The 21882-nt window shown below is 36.3% G+C and overlaps 1 protein-coding gene across 19 annotated transcripts in view; it reads left to right on the top strand.

Moving 5' to 3' along the window:
* The window catches only part of ZNF207 (zinc finger protein 207), a 30852-nt gene extending 10256 nt beyond the window's left edge, over positions 1–20596 (top strand). For 4 of the 19 annotated variants that reach the window (XM_016930475.4, XM_063797984.1, XM_009432423.4 and 1 more), the window contains exons 4-12: positions 294–461; positions 588–663; positions 1164–1211; positions 2605–2675; positions 5012–5169; positions 6353–6445; positions 7431–7673; positions 8959–9118; positions 9264–10114. In XM_016930475.4, the coding sequence (XP_016785964.1) occupies positions 294–461; positions 588–663; positions 1164–1211; positions 2605–2675; positions 5012–5169; positions 6353–6445; positions 7431–7673; positions 8959–9118; positions 9264–9424 (1178 nt within the window). In that variant the 3' untranslated portion in view covers positions 9425–10114. Of the gene's footprint in view, positions 1–293; positions 462–587; positions 664–1163; positions 1212–2604; positions 2676–5011; positions 5170–6352; positions 6446–7430; positions 7674–8958; positions 9119–9263; positions 10115–13068; positions 13128–17584 lie in introns of those variants that run through there. The other 15 variants (XM_016930478.3, XM_063797987.1, XM_063797986.1 and 12 more) reach the window with 12 other exon arrangements.
* The last annotated feature ends 1286 nt before the right edge of the window (positions 20597–21882 follow it).

Here is a 21882-nt window from a genome sequence, read left to right as displayed (position 1 = left end):
GTCGTGCCACTGCTGTCCAGCCTGCGTCACAGAGCAAGACCTTACTAAAAATTTAAAAGAAAAAATACTGATTTAGGATAATCATATTACCTTTTATAGGACAGGGAAAGAACGTTAATCTTGTTTAATATAGGGTGAAAACACATTTGAAGAACATAGAGCAGTATTAATTGAATTTTTGGGGAAGAAAAATCTCATGAACTAATTTTACCCATATATGTATTTTTAAATATTGAATGTTGTAAATAAACTTTCTTAGTTTTTACTCTATGGAAATATTTTTTTTTTAACAGAAAGTCAAAAAAAGAAGCAACAAGATGATTCTGATGAATATGATGATGACGACTCTGCAGCCTCAACTTCATTTCAGCCACAGCCTGTTCAACCTCAACAAGGTTATATTCCTCCAATGGCACAGCCAGGACTGCCACCAGTGCCAGGAGCACCAGGAATGCCTCCAGGTAACACATAGGATTGCTTAAAATCTAACATTTTTAGGACATTATTGATATTGTATCGAAGTATTACTTTCTTCCCTCTAACTCTTTAATATTTGTTATTATTTTGATTGAAATTCTTGCTTGTAGGCATACCTCCATTAATGCCAGGTGTTCCTCCTCTGATGCCAGGAATGCCACCAGTTATGCCAGGCATGCCACCTGGGTAAGAAAATTCTTTTAATTGCCCTGTAGGCTTGTGCCTAGTAATGATCTTTTTCAATTTGGATGTTATATGAATGAAATGTTACTTTCCATTTTTTGCTTCTAGAAGGTATGGGCTCTATATATCTTGTCTAATAAAGGGATCAACCAGTAAATTTAAGGAATATAAATTTGCCTCTGAGTAATAGATTTTTGGGTTTTAGGGTATATGTAAGCAACCATCTACTTCAATTGCATTTACTGTGATTAAAGTAGTTGGTTATTTATAGATTTGCGTTTCTGAGATTCAGAATTATCTATGACACTTTGTAGTTGTGACAAGAAGCAGAGAAACTCTGTAAATGATTTATTTGTCAAAGCATCAAAACTAAAATGAATATGAGGTGCTTGTGCCCATCACTTTTACTTAAATATTGTTGGATGTGAGAGGTATACAATACACTTTCCCACTGTATTTTGAAAATCACAGTTAGATTTTGATTTTGTCATACATTTTCACAGATTGCATCATCAGAGAAAATACACCCAGTCATTTTGCGGTGAAAACATGTAAGCATCTCATTCATAATGTAATTCAGGAGGTATAATCATACTGTCATTTTTTTATGTGTGTGTTTAATGGTATCTATTCAGTTGACTTCAGAAATTTTCTAACCTTCCTCACTAAAACTTGCAAGCTAATTAACACAGGTCTCTTAAAGAAGGAAAATAAAACATCTTTTAGGAAATGGTAATAGACCCATATAAACATACTTCAAATGTGCAGTGATTTTCTCCAAACTATTGAAAGTAATGGGACCTGTTAATAAGGGTTAGTATTTAAGAAAGACTATATTCTATGAAATTACATGCTTTATTATTATAGGATGTAATGGAATTTTCTAATCTATTAATAGAAGTTAATCTTCTGATAAAAATTTTAAATCAAGAACTGAATTTACCCACAAAAATTTAAAAAATTTTAAAGAAAATTGACCAATTTATCATTTTTTAAGTGAATTGGACACTGATATTTGAAGGTGAGCTCTTTTAGGGGAAAAAAATAAGTGGGTTGTGTTTTTAAGTCATGGTTTAGTGTTAGGTAGTTATTGTAAATAGGCCATCTGGTTTTACTTTTGGGTGTCTTTAATTTTGGTGGTAGTATTTCCTTTCTCTAAAAAAAAAAAATTGTGTGTGTGTGTGTGTATGTATGTATTTGACACAGGGTCTCTTATTCTGTCGCCCAGACTACAGTGCAGTGGTGCAGTCACAGCTTACTGCAGCCTTGACCTCCTGGGCTCAAGTGATCCTCCCACCTCAGCCCTCTGAGTATCTGGGACTACAGGCGCACACTACTGCACCCAGCTAATGTTTAAAATTTTTGCTTTTTAAAAAAGATATGGTCTCACTTTTTGCCCAGCCTGGTCTTAAACTCCTGGGTTCAAGCAGTCCTTAAGCCTTGGCCTCTCAAAACTTCTGGGATTATAGGCATGAGCTGCTGCACCTAGCCAAATAAAAAATCTCATTTCACAGGGTACATTCATTCAATCTTTTTCTTTTCAAAATCCAACACAACTCTGAAATAGAGATTTCTTCTTTTTCTTTAATACTCTGTGTGGATATTTTCCAAGTGGAAAAAGTGAATTTGCTTTCCCATTACACATATTTTAGATGAGGCCTCTTGTACATATTGAGAGTATATTTGTTCTCAGTGACTTTAAATGTTTTGTCAACTTTTTTTTTTCTTTTATTGGTAAACCAAAGAGTTTGCTGGGTTTTAGACAATTTATTTTGATAGAATTGTTACAGTGTGTTGTGTGTTCTTTCAGCTTTGATTCATTTCAGTATTAGAGGTCAGATTCAAGTCTTCTACCTAGTGTTGTTTCAGGCTTTAGCCAGAATATTTTTTAATGGTTTATGCTGTTCATTAACTTACTGTTTCTTGAAATTTGCTTTCTAATAGAATGATGCCAATGGGTGGAATGATGCCACCTGGACCAGGAATACCACCTCTGATGCCTGGAATGCCACCAGGTATATGTTAGACAATTTCATTTTAATATGATGTACAGGCTTTATTTCTAAGTTTTTTTAGACGTTTGTGGGCATTAGTATAATGAAATTAAAAAATTTTTGAAAGTTGCAAGTTCCTGTGAGAAGTGTTATATGGACCCTTTTTTTAAAAATGTATTTTAGTAGATATCTCGGCTCACTGCAACCTCTGCCTCGCAGGTTCAGGCGATTCTTCTGCCTCAGCCTCCTGAGTAGCTGGGATTACAGGCGCCTGCCACCACACCCGGCTAATTTTTGTGTATTTAGTAGAGATGGGGTTTCACCATGTTGACCAGGTTGGTCTTGAACTTCTGACCTCAGGTGATCCACCCACCTTGGCCTCCCAAAGTGCTGGGATTACAGGTGTGAGCCACCACGCCTGGCTGGCCCTTTCTTGAAGTTTGAAATAGATGATAGGTTTCAAAGCAGCCAAAGTGAGTCACGGCCTATGTGCTGAATCTCACGTACTTAGAGCGCTTGTATTTGTTAGGAATGTTTTAGACAAGTAATAGAGAAATCCAACAAACTTTTTTTTTTTTTTTGAGATGGAATCTCGCTCTGTCACCCAGGCTGGAGCATGATCTCGGCTCACTGCAACCTCTGCTTCCGGGGTTCAAGTGATTCTCCTGCCTCAGCCTCCCGAGTAGCTGGGAGTACAGGCACCCACTACCACGCCTGGCTCATTTTTGTATTTTTAGTAGAGACGGGGTTTCGCCATGTTGGCCAGCTGGTCTCAAACTCCTGACCTCAGGTTATCCGCCCGCCTTGTCCTCCCGAAGTGCTGGGATTACAGGCGTGAGCCACTGTGCCTGGCCCCAACAAACTGTATTAAACGGTGTAGGCATTCATTGTCTCAGTCAACAAAAAAGTGGTAGATTCAGTGGCCCAATGATATTTATTAACCCATGCTTTTTTTGACTTTGCTCACCTTAGCTTTTTTTCCTCAGAAATGTCATTTGGTTATAAGACAGCTTAGACGAGAAGGGGTGTCGGTCGTAGTGCACTCTCCGTTTTCTTTTCTTCTTCTTTTTTTTTTTTTTGAGACAGGGTGTTGGTCTGATACCCGTGCTGATGTGCCGTGGCACGATCATAGCTCACTGCAGCTGCAGCCTCCCAAAGTGCTGGGATTACAGGTGTGAGTGAGCCTCAGCACCTGGCCTCCTTTTTCTTCTATTTGGAACCAAAATAACTTTCCCAGAAGCTCTTTAGCTCCTTACATATTATGCTGTGAGGGAACCTGGGAAATTAAGTATATAGAATTTGGCCTATAAAGCAGGAAATACAGCACAAGGAAAGGGATTTGGTTGGCCAGCAAGATGTGCCACACGAGGCTATTAGTTGTTTTTTTTTCTTTTTTTTTTTTTGAGATGGAGTTTTGTTCTGTCGCCCAGGCTGGAGAGCAGTGGTGCGATTTCAGCTCACCACAACATCCGCCTCCTGGGTTCAAGCGATTTTCTCCTGCCTCAGCCTCTTGAGTAGCTGGGATTACAGGCGTGTGCCACCCCACCCGACAAATTGTTGTATTTTTAATAGAGATGGGGTTTCACCATGTTGGTCAGGCTGGTCTCGAACTCCTGATCTCGTGATCCATCTGCCTCGGCCTCCCAAAGTGCTGGGATTATAGTCGTGAGCCACTGTCCCCGGCCTTAGCCTGCGTTTTATGTTGGTGTGTTTGCAATCCGTAGCATATTTAGAGTACTGAAATGATAGTTGATGTAAATGGACACAGGAAAAATAAAGCATCAACAAACTATGAATAATTGCCAGGCAGTTCCATATACATTATGTTGTGGTACATATTTAGGTATTTAAAAGAATACAGAATAATAATTGATGTTCATTTGAGAATGTGAAGTCATTAAAAGTTTTGTCATGTTGAGGAAGTTTAAAGTATGTAGTAGTGATGTGTTTAACTTTGGAAAAGTTTTTATTGTTCATGATATTTGATTCATCAGTTTTTACTGTAATTTGCACTAGGGTTCAGGAAGTATTTAAATATCTGTCTTGTAGCCGATTGAAATAATTCTTTTATATATTGCAAGAAGTTTGCTAAATCAGTAGGACCAGTAAGCATAATTGCCAAATGTTTTGCCCATGCAGCAGGGTCTAGTGTTATCTTCCACTTTGTAAAATTCTGAAGCAGTACAAAGGAAGGGAAATTTTAAGGTAAGAATGTTGCATGGGGCAAATGCCTAAGTTCCTTGGATTTAGTCGAGTCATTGAGCAGTTAATTGTTAATAACTTTGTAGTATAGAAGCGTTTTTTTCTACACTAAATTTTTCAGTGACTCAATTTCCCCAAACATTTCTTCTCTGCAGGTATGCCCCCACCTGTTCCACGTCCTGGAATTCCTCCAATGACTCAAGCACAGGCTGTTTCAGCGCCAGGTATTCTTAATAGACCACCTGCACCAACAGCAACTGTACCTGCCCCACAGCCTCCAGTTACTAAGCCTCTTTTCCCCAGTGCTGGACAGGTAAGGTGAAAATCCTGAAAAGGAGTGCACTTATATTTAAAGATAAAGTACAGTTGTTTACAGAAGTCTTTGAAATTTTCATAGGTCAATTTTTTTTGTTTATAATATTTTTAATATTATTTATTAAATATACTAAAAGGTGGCTTATCCACTTCCATGTTTACACACTGATTTCCTCTACCCATAAAAGGTTGAATGGAGCCAAAGTTAGTATGTTACTTTTTCATAGCTGTGAACCCTATTTATTCTTAGTTTTTTGTTTTGTTTTTTTAAGCTAACGAAAGTTTAATATCTGGAGCGTTTAGAAGTTTTCCTTTACTGACTAAACTGTGAATGGAAGGACACCAAAGTCAAAGATTAGCATTCTTAAGACGGTAGCAAATCATTTGTCAGGCTCTGCCTCTAGTACGGAACAGTGATGAGCTACAATGCCGCACTTGTGCTAAAATGGAGTAATTTAATGGCTTTTGACCTAGGCACACTAGTATTTCTTACTGGTCTTTTTTCAAAGCTTTTAAAAGTTTTTTTCCAGAGCATAAGTGAAAGATGCTTCTGTTCTATATGGTGTACACATGATGGTTAACACCTTTGCTTTTTTTCCTAGTTTCATTGAGAATTAAGCAGATTCAGATTTAATTTATTCAGAATTTAGATCAGGATGTATGTTTATTCATTTTCTTTTTTAGATTATCCCTTAGATTTTTTTAAATTGTTTTTTTCTGTTTGTGGGTGCTAAATTAAAAGCATTTTCTTTAAGTGCCTTTTGTTAAGCACATTAACCTAGCTTTTATGGTGGGTGGGAATTTTATGTATTGAGAGATGTAAAACTTTTGGCAAAAATCTTTTGTAGAGAATCATTGATACAGAATTGGATTGAAGTGTCAGTATTTGTACATCGTTATTCTCAGTTTCAGGTATCATTCTTGAAATAATGCACAACAGTAGTTTTAGAAAAGAAACTAGTTAATTAGGTTTTACTGGTATAGAATTAAAATTTTGAGGCTCATACTTTAATTTTGTTTATTGTAAATGCATTAACTGCCTGCCTTTTAAAATAAGTGACATTTGATTGCATTAAATTTTGCATTTACAAATATGCAATCTACTAAAAAGTCTACCACATGGCTTATTTTGACCCATTTGTTTGGAGACTTTTCATTGTTTCCTTTCTTTTATGCTACAGATGGGGACACCTGTCACAAGCTCAAGTACAGCTTCATCCAATTCAGAAAGTCTGTCTGCATCTTCTAAAGCTCTGTTTCCTAGCACAGCACAAGTACGCAGGAAGTTGCAGTTTAAAATTGTTAAAATGGCTTTATAACTTAACCCTTTGGACCCTACTTAAAAAATGAATATTTTTCCAAAAATATACTGTGTTTACTTTTTTAAAGCAAAATTAATGCTATATAAGTCAAATGGTATTTAAAAATTTGAATTCATACTAAACAAAACTACCCCGAACTCCTGTGGTTCTAAAGGGTTAAAAGCATGTAAGCAGTAAATGCGTTATAGTGGCCAATGGTTAGCCTGATGCATGATTAAGCTATTTTGATTTAATGCTGTTTAATGCATCACATTTAATGTAAGAAAATTTAATACTGCTTTGGTTCTAAAGTTGGCCTAGTCTACATGTTTTAGATGTGTGGTATTATGAAAAGTAACACATTGTTACTGATAATTTGCTACTTTAAAAGATCCTGCTAAATTAACCCTTTTGTCCATGATAATTATCCAGCCATTGTTAATTTGGAGGGGATTATATATATATAAATAATACTACTAAAGGATGTATTTTTATTGTGTCACCATTTACACTGTTCATGTTATAGTTAGTAACTGGAGTTTAAACTCATATTCTGTAGTTTTTTTTTTTTAGCTGTTTGATAGATTAATAACTAATTAATAGAACATTAAAAATAGAACACATGCTATTCTAAGATACTGTATTTCAGCAATCTGGAATAAATACAAAGCATTGTAAATTTAATTTTTGGTGAGGAGGTAGAAGACATCTAACAAGTTAAATATACAGTCTTATTTCCACTGCTGTGTTGTGGGTGTGACTTTAACCCAGCATCTTTTGATATTTTTATGGGTTATCTTGAATTTTGTGAAATGTTTATCACATGTTAACTTTGTATTAATTTCATTTAAAGTTTGGTCCTTTATTTAATGTTGATGCCTTGTTTTAAGTTGAACTGTTGTAGATATAGTTAATTTAAGGTTTTGAAGTTTCGTTGATGAAGTATTGTATTTTACAGGCTCAGGCAGCTGTTCAAGGACCTGTTGGTACAGATTTCAAACCCTTAAATAGTACCCCTGCAACAACTACAGAACCCCCAAAGCCTACATTCCCTGCTTATACACAGTCTACAGCTTCAACAACTAGTACAACAAATAGTACTGCAGCTAAACCAGCGGCTTCAATAACAAGTAAGCCTGCTACACTTACAACAACTAGTGCAACCAGTAAGTTGATCCATCCAGATGAGGATATATCCCTGGTAAGTTGCTTTTAGTTTTCTACGAGCAGCATTTGATTTAAAGCCATTATAGCAGTTTGTCCCTTTAAAATAAATGTTCATTTGTACTCAGATGGTCTGTGATCTGGTTTAATGCTCACTAAGTGGTTTTTGCCATTCTGATTCTTAAGAAATCATAAAATACTTAAAGTGGACGGATATTGCATGTTTTGGTCTTAGATGGTTTCTCTCCCCTTCCTCCAGACTGTTTCTAAAAGAAGACAGTAAGTCAGGTTCTTAACTCTCTTAAAAATCATTTTAGTTAAACATAAGTTTGCATATGTTAATTGAATAAACGTTAAGTGTGAAGTAGAATCTGCAGATCCCTTAAGTCCCATATAAATGAATTAATTTTGATATAAAGTTAATGTTTAGAATGTTGATAATGGCCAGGTGTGGTGGCTCACGCCTATAATTCCAGCACTTTGGGAGGCCAAGACAGGCAGATCATTTGATCAGGAGTTCAAGACCAGCCTGGCCAACATGGTGAAACCTCATCCATACAAAAATTAGCAGTGTGTAGTGGCGGGCACCTGTAATCCCAGCTACTCGGGAGGCTGAGGCGGGATCATCAGTTGAACTTGGGAGGCGGAGGTTGCGTTGAGCCAAGATTGCACCACTGCACTCCAGCCTGGGCAACAGAGCAAGACTCCATCTCAAAAAAAAAAAAAAAAGAAAAGAAAAAAATGGAATGTTGGCCGGGCGCGCAGTGGCTCACACCGGTAATCCCAGCACTTGGGAGGCCGAGGCGGGTGGATCACCTGAGGGTCGGGAGTTCGAGACCAGCCTGACCAACATGGAGAAACCCCATCTCTACTAAAAATACAGAATTAGCTAGGCATGGGGGTGCATGCCTGTAATCCCAGCCACTCTGGAGGCTGAGGCAGGAGAATTTCTTGAACTCGGGAGGCGGAGGTTGCGGTGAGCTGAGACCAGGCCATTGCACTCCAGCCTGGGCAATGAGTGAAACTCCGTCTCAAAAAAAAAGAATGTTAATAACAATACTTCATTAGATAGTTTCTTGTTGAAGCAATTTGTAATTCCCGGAAAGTTGTTAGCCATGCTTCAAGTTTACAAATAGGTGAAGTTTTAAGGTATCTAGAGTTTAAGTAGTTGGATTGGTTTGTCTGGCAAAAGTAAATAGTTGGGATGTAAGGGTAAATTTTTGAAAATTACTCTTAACGTTGTAAGATTTTAGATGCATGCCTTTATGCTTGATGAGCCTCTGCATTCGAGTATTTAGCCTTGTGCTTATTTTTATTCCCAGGAAGAGAGAAGGGCACAGTTACCTAAGTATCAACGTAATCTTCCTCGGCCAGGACAGGCCCCCATCGGTAATCCACCAGTTGGACCAATTGGAGGTATGATGCCACCACAGCCAGGCATCCCACAGCAACAAGGAATGAGACCCCCAATGCCACCTCATGGTATTCCTCTTTTTATGTTTTTCATATTTAGTGGATTTTCTAAGTTCACGCATAAAATATTAAATTTATCTGCAGCATACGTTGCATTTAAAAGTACAATGCGTTAACAATCTATTTTTTTGTGTTTGAAATTCTTGTTTTTTAGGTCAGTATGGTGGTCATCATCAAGGCATGCCAGGATACCTTCCTGGTGCTATGCCCCCGTATGGGCAGGGACCGCCAATGGTGCCCCCTTACCAGGGTGGGCCTCCTCGACCTCCGATGGGAATGAGACCTCCTGTAATGTCGCAAGGTGGCCGTTACTGATCTTACTTCATCCAGTCTAATAGGTTTGGAGATTAAACCTTTTCTCAACTTGTGCTGTTTATATAGCCAAGCTTCCGTCAATAAGGCTTCATTGTGACTTTAACAAACATTATCTTCCCACATACCAGGAACTATTGGACATTTATTTTACATGGGAAAAATTATTTGGAATAATAAAGCAGGAACTTTTCCTGAAGTTGCAATTTATACTGTATGGCTTCTTTTTCATGTTTCATCTAGGTTTTTAGAAGTGAAGTATAGTAAATTTGGTTCGTTAAATTGTGAAGGCGCTGGAATTACATGAACATACCACCCTAGTAAAGGCAAGTTCTGTAAGCTTACATTGCTATTTGTAAAGTTTGCCTTCACAGCATTTCAGATGCTGTTGGACTTCATGTCCCCAACCTAGCTTGGTGAGGGCTGTAACTGTTTCCAAGTACTTGTACATTGGAAGTCTGAATGTGTAACAATATTTAATGTATTTAGAGTTCCTCATGTTGCAGGGTTTAAGAAATCTGACCCACCAAGGTCATGTGACTTTTCTGTACTGTCAAACTTCATTGTAATAAAATGAGAGAAAAATTTATGCCTTTTTATTCATAACCCAGCTGTGGACCACTGCCTGAAAGGTTTGTACAGATGCATGCCACAGTAGATGTCCACATAATAAAATTCGTAGTTACCAATGCAGTTTTGATATATCGTTGGATTCTGTCTTTGAGTTTTAGGTTATTTCTTAGCTGCATGTTTTAAACTGAATTTGCATAGAGTTGTATGTTAATGTTTCAGTTAAGAGAAAAACTTAAGATACATGAGTCATTAACATAATGGGTATGAAATCTTTATAATCACCCTTCCACCCTCTATGGTGTCAGTACACATCACGTGTCATAGATACTTAAAATGTAAATGTTAACACTTTTCCTTCCTGCTGAGATGTTTAGAGCCTAGTGCCAGACCCATTCATTTCCTTTTGATTATTTTTGAGACTCAGTACTGCATGGACCTCAGAAGCTTTTCAGGTGCAAACTTCTAGAAGCTTAGGTGCATGCAGTAATAGCTTCTTGTGCTGTTAATGGGTTGTTATATATTATTCTAAGTGTAATGCTGAGAATCTAAATGTGTCTCTGTTGGGATGGTTAACAGATGAATTGGCAATTTTTATTATGTTCCTGGAAGATTACATTATTCATTTGAGTACCTTCTGTTATTAAGCCTAGGTAGCCTTACTGTGCAACTTTTTATTTATCCTTGGAAATTTTGAATGTTGTGTTCTTACAGAGAGCTTTTCTGTAGAGATGACTGCTATTCAATATTTTGTGTTGCAACCTCTTAAAATAATAGCTCTTGTTGACCTTTTTGGGATCTGTTTTTCTGATCTTTTGCAGGGTAGTTTTATGATTTTTTAGGCATCAAATAACCTATGCAAAGTATTAATATAATGAACTCAAGTTGAGTTTTTCTCATTATAAAGTTAAGACTTCTAAGAAAATGGTAACATTTCTTTATAACTTTCCTGTGAAGGTATAGATAAAAGACATGAAGTCTGAAGTTGTATGGAAAAAAGGGCTTTAACTTTGAAGGAAAATATATTGAAAAGTGATTTAGCCATCACAAAAGAGTTTGTATTTATGTGACAGATAAAAGTCATACCTTTAAGCAAAACATTGCAAGTATTATAAAGCTGAATGCTATTTTAACTCACATTGGCTGCGTGCAGTGGCTCACGCCTGTAATCCCAGCCCTCTGGAAGGCAGAGATGGGAGGATTGCTTGAGTCCAGGAGTTTGAGATCAGCCTGGCCAACATGGCAAAACCCCATCTGTACAAAACATTTAAAAATTAGCCAGGCGCGTTAGTGTGTGTCTGTGGTCCCAGCTGCTCAAGAGGCTGAGGAAGGAGGTTCTTCCTCCTTCCGAGGCTGCGGTGAGCTATGTTCACTCCAGCCTGGGCAACAGAGCGAGACTCTGTCAAAAAATAAAATAAAATATCTGATTATTTGGCTTCAATGATTTTGGCTCCTGTGCTTGTGGTACCATAGTGGTACAAAAATTTTCATAGTTTGAAAATAAAACATACGTATTTTGCCAGTAATGTATTGCTTTCTGCCAGCAGCCAAGTCCCAAATCACTTTCCCCTCTGAACCTCTGCTTACCTAAATGGTTTCAAAATTAATACATGCTGCTTTGATTTGGCAGCACACTTAATATACTGCTGAAGGAAAACTTGTGTTGAAAGTCTTTAAGATAAAAATGGTGTGATAGGCCGGGCTCAGTGGCTCACGCCTGTAATCCCAGCACTTTGGGAGGCCCAGGCGGGCGGATCATGAGGTCAGGAGATGGAGACCATCCTGGCTAACACGGTGAAACCCCGTCTCTACTAAAAATACAAAAAATTAGCTGGGCATAGTTGCGGACGCCTGTAGTCCCAGCTACTCTGGAGACTGAGGCAGGAGAATGGCGTGAACCCGGGAGGCATAGCTTGCAGTGAGCGGAGATCGCACCACTGCACTCTAGCCTGGACGACAGATCGAGACTCCGTCTCAAAAAAAAAAAAAAATGCTGTGATTAAATTTAGAATAATTAAGTAAGGGGTGCTCTCCCAAATTCTCAGGAATTTCATGTATATGGTTATTGACAAACTGCAATAGAGTTAGTAGACCTGTTTCAGAAATTATGTGAAGCTTTATTTGCATTTTATGCAAAGAAGGTTGATACTTTGTAGCAAGGTTTTTTGCTCTCTGTATAGGTCTGATGGGCAAAAATGGAACTTTTAAATATGGGATAGAATTCTAATTAAAAATTAATTGAAAGTGTTAGGCATTGGCACATAAAACTTAAGCTCATGAGTTCCTGAGTTTGTAGCTATAGGCTCAGAGGTGGTGTACCCATTTAATATATTTGAAGTGTAATTTTTGCATGCATCCAAACGTAATTAAGCTTCTAGAAAATACCTTTTATCTAAATGCTTCTGGGGTCCATAGTGTGGTTGAATTATGAGTGGAGCAAATTATATTCATATAATTAACTCTGACTCAACCTTCCTTAAGTAGTAGATGAAGTTGAGTCAAAGTGGATGCCAACTGCCCTCACAGAAGACAACTTTTGGGAGTTGATAATTCAGGCAGGCATTGTGATTGTCATAATTAAGGAAGCTGTAAGGTTAGTAGGGCTGGCAGCTTTGGCTCTACCTTACATCCACCCCTTTTAGAAAAACAAGAAAACATTTTGTCTGGCACTAGTTTCTGTTGTATACGTTTTCATACTGTTTAACAAGACCACAGCAGGTAAGGATTAATTTTTGAGTGGCTGCTGGAATTACTTGATTTGAATACTTAGTATTTTAGTAGTCTCTCACACATTTGCCATTAGGTATGAATAAAATATTCCTACTGTACTCCTATTCCACTAAGTTACATTTTGAACTTAGACTCGCCTTAATTAAACTTAATTAATTGGGGAGGGGGATTCCCCAACAAAAAGAAGTACGGGCTCAGAGTGGAATTGTAGTGGACAATAGTTAAAAACAAAGCTGCTCCTTTTGCTTGCTTGATCATTGGGATTTTTAAAAAAAAAATTTTAATGCATGTCTTTTAAATTAATTGGGAACTGTTTTTCTAAAATTAAAATTTTCTTCTTCCTATAGCCCTGCCATAGGACAGGCTGAGGCTGAGTCTCAGTGTTGCCCTGTTCAGTCTGAGGCAAGTGGGATTTATTTTATTCCTTATAGGGGCTTTCACAGCTTTATGGCTGTTGGATATTTATGTCCCCAAACTTGCAGCAAGTTTGGTGAAGGCCCCTAAATTTAATTAAACTTAGGATTTTTATACTCTTCTGGCAGAGAAGGCTCTATATTAATATTCACGTTTGACTGTGGTGTTAATAAACATAAGTATTTCATATGCAATTTTATGTAATCTGCTGTGTGTTACATAATTAACAGCTTCAGTAAAGCTTGTGTTCCTATATTGAACTTCAATAAATTGACAAAATTTGATATTTTTGATGGGAGGCAAGAAATGTTTCATTCACGTTTTTTACTTTCACTTCTAGGAAAATCTTACTGGTTTTATTTTCTCCATAAACTATTAAATTTAACCTCAAGGATAAGTTTAATCATTGGAAATGCCACTGGATACTGAAATGTGCCTTCTTTTTTTTGAGACGGAGTTTCACTCTTATCACCCAGGATGGAGTGCAGTGGTGCGATCTCGGTTCACTGCAACCTCTGCCTCCCGGGTTCAAGTGATTATCCTGCCTCAGCCTCCCGAGTAGCTGGGATTATAGGCTCCCGCCACCACATCTGGCTATTTTTTCAATATTTTTCAGTAGGGATGGGGTTTTGCCGTGTTGGCCAGGCTGGTCTCAAACTCCTGACCTCAGGTGATCCACCCATCTCAGCCTCCCAAAGTGCTGGAGTAGCAGGTGTGAGCCACCGTGCCTGGCCAAAATCTGCATTCTTTTTTGTAATTTTTTTTTTTTTTTTTTGAGACAGTGTCTCACTGTGTCACCCAGGCTGGAGTGCAGTAGCACGATCTCAGCTCACTACAACCTCCACCTCCTGGATTCAAGCAATTCTCCTGTCTCAGCCTCCCGAGTAGCTGGGACTACAGGTGCATGCCACCACACCCGCCTAATTTTTTGTATTTTTAGTAGAGACGGGGTTTCACCGTGTTAGCCAGGATGGTCTCGATCTCCTGACTTTGTGATCCCCCTGCCTCGGCCTCCCAAAGTGCTGGGATTACAGGCGTGGGCCGCTGCGCTTGGCCAAAATCTGCATTCTTAATCACAAACTTACGCATTGAATGTTAAGGCTAAAAGGTCATCTGGAAATGCTTAATTTTAAAATATTTTCAAGCCTCACCACATTAGAGCAAATGTTAATGTAGAGCCCTGTAAAGGTGGGAAGGTGGTGTCTATGTGTGTGCTTGTGTATGTGGGGGTATAGACCATATAGTTGATATAACAACAGAATTTGGGTGTTACAGACCTTTCAGCATGGATGGATTACTAATTTTCAGGTATCGAAACTGAAATTTGATACCTGATCCTGTGGTAAAGTATGTTAAACTATGGTTTTGGAGTGATTATTTTGAGGTTCATTTTCAGCCTCACTCAACAGTGTTTTACGCACATGTGAAAAGTATCCACATTTGTTTCCAACTAAAATTTGCTTTTATTTGGTGAGAAAAGTTGTGTGTGTGTGTTTGTTGTAGGGAATAATTAGGGAATTGGAAGAGAGGCCAAAAACAAACCTGAATTACTTTTGTTTCTTGTGTTTGAGCCACGATTCTATCCAGATAGCAGTTTACTCTGAGCAGTAACAATGAACAAACAGTATAGCATTTAGCAAACCTGGAATTGTTTGTATGTGGTTTTCATTCTTGGAAGCATAAAGAAAAAATATGCATTAAATGAATTGTAAATTTTGACTTGTTAAATAACATGTTTTTCACTATAACTAATAGGATTTTAATATTTAAAGAATTTTTTGCTTCCATGACAAAATATCCCATTGGACTATTTTATAACCTCAGTAATCAACATTTAAGAGTCCTTAATTGGAGATCTGTTTTCTCTATTACCTACCATCCGCAATATGCTGAAATCTTTCTAAGTTGCTTATCTTAATTCTAATGGTGATAATTGAAAAACGTGTGCTGGTGGAAATACAGGCTCTTATCTGGTTGAGTACTGGGGGTGGGAAGGATTTAGTAATGTCATAATCTGTTGAAGGTAATATCTATAGTTAACTAAGATAGTTCCTTTTTTTTTTGTAGTTCTGTGACTCAGACAAATAAGATTTCGAGAATTATGTAGTGTTTAGGTGTCTGTAACATCCACTGGTAAAACTTGGCACATGAAAGAAAATTGTGAAGTCACCACTTTAACTGAGCAAAATTTTGTTTGAATAAGCTGATGAAAATAGACATGTACCCTAGAAGTAGATACTCTAAAATTTATACAGACATAATGTCTTTTTTAAAAGGTTGTCATTATCGACCTAATATTGAGTAATCTTTCTGCGTTATTCCAAATTGAAATTTGTTTGCTCTTCATTGTAACTTTTATGGAAAAGTCCTTTAAAAGGGGATTCAATTATAAGGCTATTTGACTATAGGGCAGATTTTTATAAGTAAACATTCCCCCGATTCCACTTATGCTAACTGTCTCATGACAGTAAAGTTTACTCCTTTTTAAAAACCCTTTCTCAGTATTTTAATTTCTGTCATTGAATCATTTAAATAATAACCTTTTGTTTTTATAGCAAAGAAATCATCTGACTTTTCTGTGTGATGTTTCTTGGCAAAATAAGCACTTGATGTATGGTCATGTACATAATGGATATTCATTAATTTTGTGATTACTGCTGAATTTTCTAAACTAGTATCTTAAGCTCCTAGGCACCCTATTATGGATCTAATTCAGACCAATATGTAGGAAATGGAGAAAGTAGGACTTCAGTTTGCGCTTCCCAATAACTTTAAATATATCCACGTTTTCCAAGTGTTTAAGCCCTAAAACATCTATCTTTATTTTTTTACCTGGCATTTTTGTTAGAAAATAGATTACGTTTTAAAGTAACATTAAAAAAAATTCTTCAGTAAGATAATTGCTTTTAATAAGTATATTTTTCTTGCTCTTGGCTCTATACATTTTTGCATAATATTTTAGTCTTGAAAAGCTTTTCATTTTCTTAACTCTGGAAAATAATAGTTTGGAACTAAATTAGTTTGAGAAATCTGAATCATCTCTCTTTAAATCTGTTCAGTTAGTCTCATGTATTCTCAGGGGAAAATGTCTTTATTTTACTAAGCGGAAGTAGTAGTCATATTGAGGCAGAAATTTGTAGCCCAAACGAGGTAGGTCTTCGCTGAAACTAATTTGAACTATTCCTATTTGAAGCAAATTGAACACTATTATAAATCTAGACTGGCTAATTAGATGGAAACTTTGATGGTTAGGTTCTTTAAGAGGCATACAATGAGTTACGAGAATGTTTATGTTTTAATTTTTATCAAAATAACCTCAGAGGAGGTACATGTGAGTAAACTGTCTTAATGGTTGATTACTTGGAACCCACCCATTAATTCTAAATGATATAATGGTCTATAAGGTAGTAATCTGGCACAGCTTCAGTAATGTGTGCTGTGTTTGTAAAAAGGTGAAGTACTTTATTGGCATTTTCTAAGCCCTCTGACATTGTTAGTGTCTGGGTTGGTTGGTTTGCATTTTACTATTATGGTTGAATCTGTGTTCCTTCACCATTGGTTAAGTCTGAGGAACTAACAGTGAAATTCATTGATGGCCAACTTGGATAAAAATGAAGAATGATATTTTCCCAGTTTACTACACATGGACCAATAGTGATTATTTGGGAGAGAACACTGGGTAGTGTTGTTTGACTTAAGAACCTTAAATATATTGAAAAGTAACGGCATTCTTGCTCATGATTTGCATTTGTTACTGAGGTCTCACCATAGTATTTTAATGTAGCTTCTTATTAAAATTTTATTCATAAATAGTTTAGCAGTCACAGAGGCGGAAAAAAAAAAAGATTTGCACCATCATATCCGAGTCTTTACTAATAAAATGAGGCTGCTTAAGTACCCAAGTGGAGCAAGGGAAGAGTTACTACAGTTACTGTAAGTCTGAGTTAGAAAAAATACAGAGCATCTAGTTATTGAGCAAAGCCCCCCTTTACCTGTTCGCTTATTCAAAGAGAAACAATAGAATTTGCTTCTCAGTACATGTTTTTAAAATTGAGAATCTCTGATGTGACAAAATCAGTTTTTACAAAAGTTGAATTAAAAACTTTAAAAAATTGCTTGTCTTTGGGGGTATGTCTACATATTCGTTTAAATTTAGAAATTCCCACATGGTTAAGATATATGCCCATCCCCTTTTTAGAGTAATCAAAATTTCTATCACAGTTCACATACTGGAATACATAGTAAAATTGAGATGTGTCCAAGAGATTTTCAGTGTTAATTAGCTCATTCTAAATAGCCAATATAAGGTAACTTCTGTTAAAAAAAAAAAACTAGGGAAAAGTTTTAAATGTATTAGTATCAGGCTCTGAGGAAATTTAATGCACATTGACTTTTTAAACTATGGATTGAACTCCTCAGTTTAATACAATTTGTGTTTTTGTTAACTAGCAGCAGAATTTCAGCATTTGCTACTTACTGGTAGAGAAGAAAAATCCCACAGCCCTGCCAGTACAGGTTAGTTTAATCTGTAAGTACCTGATGTTCCTATTTTTTTCAAACATATCCATATAACTCACACAAGGAAGAAAGCTGTGCGGTTACTTAAATGTTAGTATAACTAATAATAGATCCATTGGACACTTCAAAACACTCAGTACTTGGGCCAAAGTAGATCTAGGTTTGCTAACCCCAGTTGTAATAAAGGTGTAATACTGCTCCTTTGTTATCTCCTTGTGGTTCAACCTAAGTAGATACATTGTACATAAAAGGAAAAGACAGTTTCAGTTGGCTATGCCCTTGTTGATAGATGATATGGAGTCCAGGGCTTTGGGTCCAGGGTCTTTTACTTAAGCTATTTCATGGTGGTTCTCTCATTCACCTTTTAACTTTTTACAGTATGAATCAACCTAAGAAAAAAGGCAAGTTTCCTCACATCTAGAAATGATAAATGGTGTACAGTCATAAGCTAGAATATGTTTTTATAATGCTTTTTTGTTCTTTTAGCAACACTTGTAAATACAAGTACTCCTATTTTTGTTCTTTTTTTGTAAACTATAACGTATCCTGTTGGTGTACCAGTGAGTTCATTTTACTGTAAACTAAGAATAACATACCTTTTTAATACTGAAAGTTGACTACTCATCAAGAAATGTAGCTAGATTATGTAACACTTTTGAGGGGCAGTGGGGACATAATGGGTTGTGGAAGATGTGTTTTAACATTTTTATTATTTTTTTTATTCTACCCGAGTTCATTGTTGTTTGAACCATCCTGTAAAGATTTCCTTTAACCTCTAAATGTTGTGCTTTTAGGTTGATAACAAATGTAAAGCACTGAGGAGGGAGGAATAAAGCATACAAGTTAATTTCTAATTTTCGCAAGCCTGAACCATCCTAATCTGATAGTAGGATGTATGGCTTCTTCCTTTTCACCTTGTGTGTTGTTTAATTTGAGACGATCTAGCCATAAAACTAGTAATCTTGAATTCCTCTTGAGCTGGATGGTGATTAGCCATTGTGAAAACAGATTATATGGAAATTGTGCATATTGCTAAATTTTAAAACATGGATTTATCAACTGATAATAAAATATATCTTACAAGATAACCACTTGTTTTTTAATGTAAAATTGCACAAGGGCTTAAGTTTCATTGCCTTTCACAGTTTAATCTGTATATGAAATGGTGTAGATACAGTGGAAATGGTTTTCCTTAAAACTGTCTCTTTAAAGCTGCCTTTCTGGTGAGTACTATTTTATACTTTTATATATTATAATTTTATCTTCTAAAATTAACTGAAATAGGACACTTTGATTAAAGAGGTGAGCACTCTGAATTTCTACATCTTTGGATATTACTTGAATCAAGAATATTAGAAAATTATTTTACCACCTGGCATTTCCCTTTTAATTTGCTAGTTCACTTTTTTCTGACCTTCGCTTAACAGACTATAAATACAAAAACTTTGAACACATAAATTATTTCATTTTGGTGAGATGGAATAAATGTTTAAAATTAGTATTTAAGAAAGTTCTTAAACATTTTTTTTAGTTGGCAGCCAAAAGATTTTTCTTAGTGCTTTGGAGACATTGCATAGGTGTAAAATTAAGATACCAGAACTTCATTCTGTTCTTGTTGAAGCTGTTGTTGTGGTGATTCATGAGCAGTAAGCTGGAGTTAGAGTGGAAGAAGGGTTTACCAAAATTCTTCCTGCAGACTAGTTGCTTACAGGGTTTCTTTGAGAGGCTTAAAAATTTCAAAAGTATTATTTAAGCCACTCTAACCCTGCATGAAAAATTGGAGTTAGAAATACTGATTTCTGAGACCACGTATACCAGTGAAAATTAGCTTCTGAGTAAATTTCTAATTTATGCCCTGCTTTATTTAGCCTCGCTATATGTAACACATGGATTATTTTTTCCCTCTAGTTTTTAACTATATCCTAGATTAAAACCAGCATATGCTAAGAATGTTTTTACATTCTATTTCCTCCTGTGATCTTTCTGAACCAATAATAAACAGTCAACTGTGATGCTTTTTAGTATGAACAATGATAGTTTTCTAAAATCTGAAAATCAATACCTGAGTATGTGATGTGGCAATGCATTCTTCTAGATAAGCACTAAACAAAGTATGGACCCTCAATTTATGTCTTTAAGATTTAAAGTGAAGTAAATTTCTAAGGAACTGTGTCCTTTCCTAGCAGGAATAAACAGTGAAAATTTGGTAAGTATTTAACTTTAAGTGCATGTAATAGTGATGAGAGTAAGTAGCCAAATTTCCGTAATATAAGATAATGTTTAAAAGTGAGCAATAATTATTGCATCTCTTTTGCGACTTCATGTAGATGTGATTAACATTTTTACAAATTTGCCTGCATAAAGATTAAATTGGAACATACCTTACTCCTTTGTCTGGTTTTTTTATTTTGTATGGTGCTTTAAATACTAATTTTATATTTCAAGCTTTTTGCAGGGTAGAAATAAGTGGCTGTTAAAGAAAATATCTTCAAGAAGGATTATTTCAATGTCCCTTTTTAAAACTGACAATAGGCAGCTATCAAAAATGGAAAAAATCTTGTGCTCTTTCTGGAATGTTAGAGGAATCAGTTAATGATAGTAAAGTGGTATTAACCCAATACTTGATTTGCAGTTTTTAAAGCAGTTTTTAAATTGAGAGAAAAGGGGCTGGGCCCAGCTGAGGCGGGTGGATCTCCTGAGGTCAGGAGTTTGAGACCAGCCTGGCCAACATAGTGAAACCCCGTCTCCACTAAAAATACAAAAATCAGCCGGGTGTGGTGGGACGTGCCTGTAACCCCAGCTAACTCTGGAGGCTGAGGCAGGAAAATCGCTTGAACCCAGGGGGAGGAGGTTGCGGTGAGCCGAGATGGCACTGTTGCACTCCAGCTTGGGTGACAGAGCGAGACTCCGTCTCAAAAAAAAAAAAAAAGAAAAAAAGAAAAAGTGATAAGATTTGGGAGTCTATTCCCTGGGATGTTGTATTAATAATAAAGTGATAATAAATGAAGGTTAAAGTGAAGTGTTCAATTACTACACCAGGAAAGATTGATTATTTCTGAGGAAAAGGTCCATTTATTTCCAAACTAGTCTGTAGTGGTTTAGAGTAAGCATTATTTTATGAAGTGGTACAAGATTGCAAAGGTTAGTAAAGGGACCTGTCTGTCAGGTCAGTCTTCGGTCTTCACTTTTACTGGCAAGGGATTATGTGAAGAGTAAGTCATACAAGGGATATGATTGTAAGGAGGTCCTGAACAAAGCATGATAAATGTTAGTCCATGTGTATTATTAAATGGTCTAAAGAAAAATCATGACTGATCGCATAATTTTTAATGTAAGTAAATGAGCTCACTAAGGGTAATTCAATACTAGCTTTTAAAATTTAAAGTTCTCACGAATATTAGTGCATCTTGTCACTTTGATTTGTCACCTGGCTAAATAGCTGGAAGCTTGTGCAAATGAAAAATGAAATGGAAGACTACATTTGTATGTATATCTGTATAATTTTTGTTTACTAGTAGGTTCAGAGAGAGAGAGATGTTCCTTAACATGTAGCCATGTAATTAGAACTCACAAGGGGCATTGAAATGTTTTTCTTTTTCAGATAGTCTGGGGCTATTTACTTATTTTAAGTAAGCCAAGTCTACCATTTGAAAAATGGTGCTTTATTTCCATATCTGAAGCCTGAAGTTATTTTTTAGTTTGTTTTCATCTAAAAGTGGAAAGATTTTGGCTTCTGCGTTATTAAGAGCCTCTTTGTTTGGAGGAGATGGTTATCTCCTTCACTCATTAACCTTTGAGTGCTTGTTATCTACAAAGATGAATAAAATCTTTCGTTTATTATTTATGATACTTGTCTGAGCCCATTTTTTAAATTTGTATCCCGAACAGTTATATATTAAGGTATTATGATATGCATCAGTTGTCCTGAGCAGTTTTTTTTGTATCCTGGGAACTGTAAGGAATAATTATTAAATACAGAATGTCTACGGGGAAAAGGGGTAAAAGAGCACGCTTAGTGTGCATATTTTGTATGTGATAGTTGGGTAGGTAGATGAGCCAGAAGAAACAGTGATTTAGAGTGAGCATAAAACTAGATCTTGCAACCAAATCCTTGCTTTTCTATTATTTATTAGTTATATGACCTGGAACAAGTTACTTCTCAAATGGTAGTCATAAGTTTCATAGGTTTGTGAGAAACAAGTAAATATGTGTAAAAGAATTTGGCCTGG

This window comes from Pan troglodytes, chromosome 19 (genome assembly GCF_028858775.2).
Source record: "Pan troglodytes isolate AG18354 chromosome 19, NHGRI_mPanTro3-v2.0_pri, whole genome shotgun sequence".
NCBI classification, from domain to species: Eukaryota; Metazoa; Chordata; class Mammalia; order Primates; family Hominidae; genus Pan; species Pan troglodytes.
Note: the sequence above shows the minus strand (reverse complement) of the source record. Positions and strands in the feature narration are given on the sequence as shown.